Here is a 10,627-nt window from a genome sequence, read left to right on the forward strand (position 1 = left end):
TTAAGTTCATATATAGGGTAAGACCACAATCACACTCAGACCCTTCATCTCTGTCCATTTGTCTGCCTGTGACCTCAGTTTTAGCTTTGCTGCTGCCGTTACTTTAAACATCCTCACGAAGAACACCCATGTGAGTGCCACACAGAGCAATGCGTGAGAGCGTTGCCATGCTAGTGCATGAGATAGGACAGTGGCTAGGATGAACTGAAACCAATTATACAGTCAGATGCAAAAACTGAACCAACTGAAAACACTGGAGAAGACTGTTTTTTTCGCTAACTTCCTTCCTTTTTTGCACAGAGACGGGATTTCTAAATTAATGCTAACTATTTAATGCTGCTTTGGTAAAGAGATAACAGGATCTGATGTTGAATAGTTCAGTAAAATATGGTCCCCTTTAAACATCAAAGCCCACAATGCAAATTCCTTCATTCTGCCTGATCTTTCAGATGATGGGAAAGAACAATAAACCCAATAAAAAAAACCAATCTTGGAGCTGCAGAGCAATTTGAGGAAGTCCATACCACTGATCACTGATGCACTTGTAACTGCTGCTAATATTAATCATTAATCTCTTTCAGGTATAGTATTTGGAGTGCTGTGTACTTCCATGGCTGTGGCAGCATCACTTCTGGGAGGAGTTGTCCAGGTATTTAAATATCCAGAGACTCACTGAGCTCTACAACTAAAGAAAATTGATCTTGTACCCTGTTTGTTCTCTTTTCTATTAAATCATATTTTCTGTGAAATACAAATGGTGTTGTATAACGAATAAACAGACTATAAATAATAATAATAGTAAGCACTCCTGACAGGATGAGTGCTTTACATAATCCATTGAGTGAAGAAATCTGCTTGTTGAGTGCAATCCTAAACAATCAAAGTAAACCGGAGCACGTTTGAGTCCTTTCTGACATGCCGTTCCAGCTTAATATTAATATCCAGTATTGCCATTGCCACCTTAGTGTTAAGGTAACTTCTGTGACCAGTAACAAAAATAACAAGGGCAATCATTGCAAAAACTTTATCATTGGAAAGGTAAAACACCAATCACAATGTTTCTTCTTTAACAATATTCTGACGGAATTTGCATTTTATAATTTGCCATTAAAATATTACAAAGCAGAAATCAGAGCTCTGCATGCATCAGAATGAGAACATTAAAAAGGTGTGATAAGAATAAGACTGTGGATATATCAAGTGACATTGATTAGCCCTGAAAAATGTCTCCTGTGCGTTGTTTCAACAGGCTTCACTCAGTATTCACGGCATGTGTGGGGGGCCCATGCTAGGATTATTTACACTGGGAACTGTGTTTCCTTGTGCTAATTGGAAGGTAAGAGGTGACGATCATTGTCTCAGTGAGTTTCCGCTTGCTGGTCCTTCATTTATATGATCCTCCTTTTATTATTATTTATTATTATTATAAAATAATAAAATATAATAATAATAAAAATACTGTAGCACCTAGGAGCCCTAGTCAAGGACGAGAATGCCATTGTGCTAGGTACTATACAAACACAGAACAAAATGACAGCCCCAACCCCACAGATTCTGTGCCCTGCTTTGAGGCCTCTTACTCGAGATTAGTCCAAACCTACCCCATCCCCCATTTATCAACGCTTCTCCATTTTGGAGCTTGTTCAGAAAACTATTGACAAAATTCAGACCTTCCCCACTCCCACACTGTGAAGGCCATGGGGCTTCAGGCTATGAAGTAGCCCTTGTGTAGCTACTCTTTGTTCACAGGCTGTAATAACAACTGCTGACTCATAGCACTTCCTATGTGAGGGTTCTAATGCCACTTCAGATTTGGGTACATGTGGATCCAGTGGCTCCTCCCCTGGCTTACCCAACAGCACCCTCCTGAGAATAGGTTGGCATGGGGACTCCAGTGGCCTTGTGTGCACCATCTATGCTGGGTGGATTCTACCATTACAGAATATTCAGTTCAGTCCATGGTACATCATTTATAGAACTGAGTTTCCATAGTAATAGATGTGGGATGTCTGTGCATGTATGAAAGGGCCATATAACTCTAAACCAGCATGAAGAATGTGTTACTGGAGCCTCTACAGTCAAATCTACTTAATTTATATTTTGGCTGAATAAAGCCCTGCGACTTCAGCCACAGATACAAAGTCCTCATTTGCCAATTACCACCACTCACTGAATAGAGAATAGTTCCCTACATTTAGAATAGGAAATAACTCTGGTAGCTCAGATATCGCTTTGTGGCAAATGTCGACTGTCTAATGCAACCACCCTCTATTTGAATTAAATCTCCAAACAAAACAGAGCAGTAAATGGGCAAAAATAGTATAATTCCATCTGGCTATATTTGTAATTCAAGCTAACATCTATTCAGTACAGGCAGTGAAGAATGGACTGCAGGAAGGTATTTATACCATGGTAAAATGTTCACTTTAAAAGTGTAATCATTATGAAGGAGCTTCACATGGGAATATTAGTTTTTACAGGGAGCAAAGAGGGTCATTTCCGAGTAAATTTTCAGCACATGGTTTAAAAGCTAGTTTTATCCATTCAGTGTGCAGCACGCAGGAAAACAGGCTTTTCATCTGAATTCCGCCCTTCTGTTGCATTATCATGTCTGACAACAGAAAAGGTCAGACTTCAAACTTGTGACAAAATTTCAAGTTTCAATTAAAAAATAGAAGAGAAAAAATTACTAACAATGCCCCAGCCCAATTTTTGACCCACTCTACCAAATAAGGATGGATTCAGCACCCTTGGAGCGAATGGGAGTTTTCGAGTGCAGGACCAAGCCATTATCACCTGATTCCATGTGTGCAGTGACGTATTTCAGTTCTGTCTAATAATATATCTTGCTTTATTTAAGGGTGCTGCAGGAGGCCTATTGACTGGGATCACCTTAGCATTTTGGGTTGCTATTGGAGCTTTTGTTTACCCAGCACAGCCTTCAAAGGCCCAGCCTCTGCACTTATCAACAGCCAACTGCACTCTAGCTAACAACTCAGAGATGATAACTACATTGGCTCCTACTCTCCCTCCAATCAGGTATTTTCCATTGATTTTTGTGCGGTTTTGTCACAATGTGAGTTTTTGAAATTAATATTCTGTTCTATAAAGGTACTTACTGCATGACATCAGCTCTGGGCTACAACAGTTGCCCAAATTGTGCTCCATGACACTTCAGGGGTCTGAGGGCATGCTGATGATCTCCAGACAGCTCGTTGGTCACATGATGCACGTTCTCCTCCAGCTGCTACATAACACGAAAGAAAGTTGAAAATACACTAAATACATCCCTAATATTACCTTTCCATGTAAACAATTAGGAACATGGGATAGGTAGGGACCTCCTGGGTCATGGAGTCAAGTCCCCTGGTACTGCACGCAATCCCGTTTTATAATCAGATTGCTGCAGGGATGTTCCTGGATTATGAAATTGTAGGTGTCAGGGAAGGGTGTCCATAAGATGATCTATAATGTGGTCCACCTTGTGAAAAGTTTTTTAGTATCACTTCAGTTACCATGTTGTACCTTGCTTAGGGTCCTGTTGAACTCCCAGTGATGTCAATGGGAAAGCTATCCATTGACTTCTGTGGAACTTTTAAAGAGGAACACTTTCAAGATACATACAGCTCAATAGCTAGCGTTAAGAAAAGGCCAAACCAGGTATTACTAAGAGATTAACTGAGCAGGCACAAGTCAATTCCATCTTAGAGTGATTCTAGAAGCACGTTAGGGTATATCTGTAATATAGAAGAGGTGTGAAGGGAAGTTATAAATAAAATATAAGGGGCTGGTTAAACGACTGAAAGATCTGTAACTGTGGATCTAGCATTAACTAACTGCACCCAACAAAAGGCAGAACCAGCGCTCAGAACCTTACAGGACTGGGCCTTAAATTATCTGCATTTATAATTACTTGGAAAGGAGAGATTGACAAGCATAAAGCCACTTGACAATACCAATTTTTGTGACACATACAATTCTAGCAGTGACCATTAGCCAGAAGCAAACTATTTGTTAAAATGCTAGAACTATCTGGACCCAATGCAGTTCTATCCATACTGGACATGTGTTCTGTTCTTGATGTGTGTATGCGGTTATCTATGTATAGAACTGTCTATTACTTCTGTTTTTTTTTAAATGATTTTTTATCTGAGACAATATAGTTTTGTCCTTCATAGAAAGACATTTATAAGTCAATGGCAATTATTGCTAACGTATTCTTCCTCTCTTCTTGTGCTGCCATAGGCCTCAACTGGCAGATACTTGGTATTCCTTGTCCTACCTTTACTACAGCGCTGTGGGCTGTTTAGGGTGCATTATTGCAGGCCTTCTGATAAGCTTTTTAACAGGTTGGTTACTTATTAAAGGTTTTTTGCATTAAGATTCGACTAGAATCAATTATTTTAGAATTCTACAGATATGTACAAGGGTGCAAACTCGAAACCCAGACACTTATTGGAAAGCAGTGGAGCTAAAACTGGGCCACTTGAGTCTAACTCAGGGGTGGGCAAATGTTTTGGCCTGCGGGCCACATCTGGGTGGGGAAATTGCATGCAGGGCCATGAATGTAGGGCTGGGGCAGGAGGTTGGGGTGCAGAAGGGAGTGCAGGGTGCGGGAAGGGGTGTGGTGTGCAGGAAGGGGCTGAGGAAAGGGGGTTGGGGTGCAGGAGAAGGTGCGGGACTGCTTAGGGCAGGGGTGCATGGAGGACTGTGGGAGGGGGCTCAGGGCAAAGGGTTAGAGTGCAGGAGGGGTTCGGGGTGCGGGCTGCTGCCTGGCACCGCTTACTTTGAGTTGCTCCAGTGTGGCAGCAGCACTCACTAGGGCCAGGGCAGGCTCTTGGCCCCTGGGTGGTGGGCAAAGGGCTCCGTGCTCTGCCCTCACCTGTGGATACCACCCCCAAAGCTCCCACTGGCCTCAGTTCCCTGTGCTGGCCAATGGGAGCTGCAGGGGGCGGTGCCTGCAGGTGAGGGCCGCGCATGGAGCCCTCTTCCCCACCCCTAGGGGCCGCAGGGACATGCTGCTTGCTTCTTCTGGAAGCAGTGTGGGGCCGGCAATCCTGCAGGCTGGATCCAAAGCCCTGATGGGCCGGATCCAGCCCGCAGTTTTCCCCCTCCTGGGCTAACTGGTTTGTAGATTCCCATTCACTGAGGTTTCCCAAGGAAATTCTGGGTATGTTAACTATGGATGGATCTGGAGGTTTGAAAAACAGCAATAGCAGACAGACTTACTGCCCTAAAGGGGAGTCTAAAACTGTCATAACTATGGGACCTCTGCAGCTGGAGGAATTTAAAGCAGTGCTTACCCTGCTCTAAGTTACACTGCAGAGCAGTTCAGCCTCCAGTGGCCCTAAGATCAGGGGACAGAAAAATGGTTTAGCTCCACCTTACCCCACCCTGTCAGCTGCTCTGATGTGAGTATGGCCCAGCTGAGCATTCAGCTTGTTATCTTCTTGTTTTTATTAGAGAGATCAAACTAGTTTTCATTTTAAAATGAAACAAAAATAAAATGTCAAAATGAAGCAAGCAAACGCATTTAAACTCTTCCTCAATATTTACATAATTAATGAACAGAGATGCTCATCTGACACCCTCTCCCCAATGCAGCCCTAGATGAGATCAATACAAACTCCCTAAGTGGATATTTATCTCAGCCAGATGGATTAATTGCTTGAGACCATGACAGCTGAGATTCATCTGGGCAAAGATGACAAGTGAGCCACCACACAGACCATGGAATAACTACCTGTCTTAGCTTCATCTGTTGTCTTGTATCTCTTTTCTCTGCTTAGATGTCCATGGAGCATACCATTAACAACGATTTTTATTCTTTCCAGGCCCTGCTAAAGGAAAAGACATGAAGCCACTGTTAATACGTCCTGTCTGCAACCTGTTTTGTTTTTGGTCTGAAAAATGCAAAACATTATGCTGGTGTGGCGTGCAGCATGACAGCACAAAAGTGAGTCTATTTCATAACAGAACCGCACACGACAGTATTATTCAGTGCATGCTGTGCAAAGTATTTGACAAACGGATCAGATTTAGACATCAAATTCTAAATTCCTGCTGCATACAGCAGAAAAGGCCACAAACAGTTAAGTGGAAATCAGACCAGAACTGAAAAAAATCAGCCTTATTTTGCTCATTATTTAGCCCCAAATCATGTTACAATATGTCACTATTTACCAGGTACAGAAGGATCACGGAATCTAGAGAGGAAGAAGCCCTGTTATGTGAAGTCAATGCTCCTTGTAATGCATGGTATAATCTCTTACACATCAACAGGGAGCATATCAGAAATTTAATCTTAGCCAAAAGGCCAAGAAGAGAGGTCAAACAAGGGATTATTTAATGTTTAAAGAAACAAAAATACAGAAGAAATGGACAGGCACCAATCTTCCTATGAGGTCTTAAAAACATATCTAAAGATTAGAATTAGGGTAATATTTTCAAAGTATTTACATGATTTAAGAGTTTAAGTTCAATTTTCAAATGTGACTCAGGCATGTAGGAGCTTAAGTCCCATTGACTTTCATTGAAACATAGGCACCTAAGGCCAGATTTTCAAAGCTATTTAGGTGCCTAAAAGTGCATATAGGTCTCTAGTGGGATTTGTAAAAGCACCTATGTGTCTGGAGCCAGATCTTTAGAAATAGGAGGTGCCTAACTCCCATTGATGTCAATGGAAATTAGGCACCTAGACATTTTGAAAATCCCACTAGGTGCCTCTCTGTATCTTTAGTTGCCAAAATGCCTCTGAAAATCTAACCTTAATTGCCTAAGACAAATTGCCTTTTGAAAATGAGCATTTTTGGAAATGTTACTCTTATTCCTTTTACCAGTGGAAAATGTGCATAGTGCATAATGCAGTATTTCAGAAATGAAAGTACTGTAGGTTTGTGAAGAACATGTGCTGGGAAGCTGCAAGAGTACTTGTGTGGTTTTGAATTCTGCAGATGCAATCAGAACTGAATTGGGGTTCAGGATCTGGGGAGGAAATGAGAATTAGGCAGCATGGACTGCCTTTGAGATGATGGATAATTTTTTTGCTCATATTACATTCTTGCAAACATATCAGGAATTACAGCAGAAACATGAAAATTGGGATAAGAGCAAAAGAAATGATCTGTCCTCTTATAGAACAAGAAAACCTGACCACCTAGTTTCTATGATCTGCTCATTTGTGTCAGTCTTATGTGGCAGTTGAGGAGAGCATCATTCTAAGGACATGATTCTGCTCCCATTGAAGTTAACATCAGTTTTGCCACTGAGTTCAGTGGGGTCAGGTTCAGGCTTTAGATACTTATTAGTACACCTTTTAAAAGTGTCTGGGACTGGGGCTAAATATTAACAAGCCAAAGGACACAATGGAGGAAAAGATGTAAAGTCAATTCCTTGCTTTTGTTTCTGTTCTGAAAAATGACTGTAAAAGCCACATGGTATATTGGATTCTGTCATATATGTGTTTGAAGAGGTCCATATTGTGCTGGGCCTATATAGAGCTTTCCTGAGCTATATGCAGAAATAAGGCTCCCATACACTCCTAAAATCTTGGGTCAGAATGCAGGTCTGGTGGTGGCAATGGGGACCAAAGACTGCACAGCTGTTACTCCTTCCCTGTCTTGGAGCAGGTGGGTAGACAGGAGGCAAAAGAGGGGCAGAACCTTGGTTCCACCCTCCTAATACACTGGCCAGTGAAGCTGAGCATCCAGGAGGAGGAAAGCAGACAAGATGCCCAGTAAATATCTGTGACAGATTATCCACCCCTTCCCCCAGGTGTCAGTGGGAAGGATTTGTGACTATCTCAGTCATGATTCCAGCCTGATGCTCCTCCTAGCATAGTGCTGCCCTGTACTTTGGGAGGTTCTGTGGCCTAGTGGATAGAGCACTGACCTGAGGCTCAGGAGACCTGGTTCTGCCACTGGCCTGCTGGGTGACCCTGGGCAAGTGACTTCACCAGTCAGTGCCTCAATTTCCTTATCAGTAAAATGGGGATAATGAACATATAAGCAATTATTATTATTACTCAGGGCACTGAGGAAGCAAACTCTATATAAATATGTTTTTTTCCTAACTGCCAGCTCAACCTGAGCTCTGAGAGTTGAGATGGCTCTTCCCTTCTTTTGCACCACTAAGTGTAATAAAGACTCTTTAGGAAACTCTCTCAGCCCATGTAGATCACACCTGTGGATTATTTTCAGATTATGTCCTCAGTGGCCCTTTCTGTTCAGTGGGTTTGCACAGGTGCAATGTATTGGCCCTGTAACACACACAAAAGGAATATCTTTCTGGGGTTTTCAGAGGAGCCTCAGGAAGTTTCAGGTGCCTGAATCTCATTGAAATCCAGTGAGATCTGGGCACTTAACTTCAAAGCCTTTTTTGTGTCACTCTGAACACACACAGGGAGCAGCTCTGTGATGGATAAGAGTCACTTTACAGAGTACAGAGTAGCAGCCGTGTTAGTCTGTATTCACAAAAAGAAAAGGAGGACTTGTGGCACCTTAGAGACTAACCAATTTATCTGAGCATAAGCTTTCGTGAGCTACAGCTACAGAATGCATCCGATGAAGTGAGCTGTAGCTCACGAAAGCTTATGCTCAAATAAATTGGTTAGTCTCTAAGGTACCACTAGTACTCCTTTTCTTTTTACAGAGTAGAATCACACTTCAAACTCTTCTTACAGGGACTAGATGCATAAATCCAACTATGATTTGCTAGGGTTGGTTTTCATGTTTGAAATATGGCAAATCACACTTATTCTTCAAACTTCTGTATTTTTATTCCTATTTCTCAGGAGGACTCTGAAAACAATCTGTGTAAAGATGGTGCAAAGAAGGCAGGGACAGATGAGCCCATCCACAATGGATTCAACAATGAAACCCAGAGTCATTTACCGGGTTATAATCATCATGAAAAATCCTACACCAATACAAGCATAGAGACAGAATCCTACTTCTAGCAGCTGCGGGGGGACAAAACCTAACTTCTCATGGAAATCAAACTGCATTGCTCCAGCTTTAGAAAACAAGGACTGTACCTAGCCTGTCAGTTGTATTTTACTAAGTCCTGGATGATCAGAGCAGCATATGGTAGACACTGCAGAGAGAGAGGTAAAAGCCAGATTCAATTTTAGTTATGAAATACATATTAAATATTAAAAACAAGGCATCCATTCTTTAAAGACAGTGATGCTGGGAATGCTGTGTGTCAGGAGAAATGAAAAAACTGAGGCTTATTATGAAAATTTCTATTACATGTTTAGCAAAAGATTGGCATTAATGTTGGTGCTGTGGCTAAATTCCAATCTGAGCAAGTCCATCATCTATGAACAATTTATTTTGGAAAATTCAACCATCCAGAGGCATTTCCTTCCTTCTTGTCCCAAACTAGGATGTAGTGCTACTGTTCACCTCAGTTATGGATGAGGTGATTTCTGTATCTATTATCTTCTCCCACAACCATCTCTGTGCTTTCCCCCACAACCCTCCTCATGCAGTTAGACACAGAACATCTTTCCTGGTCGGAAAATCCCTTCCCTTCCACATTCAAATCTCCCCTGAAGACCTGCTTCTACCAGAACACATATTGGCAGTAAGTACTAGCCTTGAGCTGGCCCACAACCCGGGACATCTGATTGTAGAACAAACCATTTAAAAATGAACGTTTATAAAAAATGTATGTTATCCAGCCATAGCCAATCATAACCATTTTACTTGTAGGTCAGGCTTCTTTCCCAAATCCTCTCTCTGGTCATTTTCACTTTGTGAGGAGCTCTGAAGCTGATTGGCCTGTGAAGTTGGTGGTGAGCAAGGTTGAGGGAATATGAGGACTCACTCAACCAACAGAAAGATGATGGACATTTCTGTCCTCTGATATATGCCTTTTCTGAACTCTAATAGCAGTGGTGTCCATCAGAATGCACTGATACATGTAACAATAAAAGTTGGATATTTGGTACAGAGGCCACTGTTCCTTTGCTGAATGAGCTCGGCTGCTGCCCTGCTACCGTCTCTCTAACCTGAGCGTTTTGCATCAGTTTGGGCATCTTCTGGTCTGAGTCCTGCTCCCACATTAGCAGAACCATCACTCTCCCCTCTTTGCTCCCCAATTCAATGCAAGCTGGCTCCACACTGTCCAATAGCATGTTGGTCCAGTTGGAAGAATAAATTCTGAGGATTTGGTCCAGTTCGTCATAGAATGGACATGTTTTCCCAGTCTGACCCAGACTTCATTATTGTCCTGGGCCTCGTTATAATGGCCTTAAGTCCCTTGATTTTTTTTCTCATTTCTGCTTGATGCTCCGAGAGATGCCAATCTCAGCTAGTCGCTCGGACGCCCAGCCATACATTCACGTATTCTCAATGCCTGAGTTCAACTGTGCCTGACTTGCCTCATCTATCCAGGTGGCCATCAGTGCCCACATATCCGCTTCAGATCAGCTGGCAGCACAGTCATAAGAATGCTACTGCGAAGACATGCTATCCAAAGAAATTGATTTCTGGGGAAACAGCACACAGTGTGCGCAGTGGCATGTGCTCAGATAAGTAGCTTCTAGAAACCATGACCGCTGTGCAGTGGAGTTTAGAAAATAGGCCAGACAGACCAGCTAATCATTGACCTGTGCACTATG

General features: G+C 42.3%; 1 protein-coding gene across 1 annotated transcript in view; it reads left to right on the top strand.

Moving 5' to 3' along the window:
* The window catches only part of SLC5A12 (solute carrier family 5 member 12), a 29,003-nt gene extending 19,044 nt beyond the window's left edge, over positions 1 to 9,959 (top strand). Inside the window, exons 10-15 of the mRNA XM_048853575.2 lie at positions 582 to 649; positions 1,250 to 1,336; positions 2,861 to 3,039; positions 4,246 to 4,349; positions 5,835 to 5,956; positions 8,792 to 9,959. Of these exons, the coding sequence (XP_048709532.2) occupies positions 582 to 649; positions 1,250 to 1,336; positions 2,861 to 3,039; positions 4,246 to 4,349; positions 5,835 to 5,956; positions 8,792 to 8,956 (725 nt within the window). The 3' untranslated portion in view covers positions 8,957 to 9,959. The remainder of the gene's footprint in view (positions 1 to 581; positions 650 to 1,249; positions 1,337 to 2,860; positions 3,040 to 4,245; positions 4,350 to 5,834; positions 5,957 to 8,791) is intronic.
* The last annotated feature ends 668 nt before the right edge of the window (positions 9,960 to 10,627 follow it).

Source organism: Caretta caretta, chromosome 6 (assembly GCF_965140235.1).
Source record: "Caretta caretta isolate rCarCar2 chromosome 6, rCarCar1.hap1, whole genome shotgun sequence".
Classification (NCBI taxonomy): domain Eukaryota; kingdom Metazoa; phylum Chordata; order Testudines; family Cheloniidae; genus Caretta; species Caretta caretta.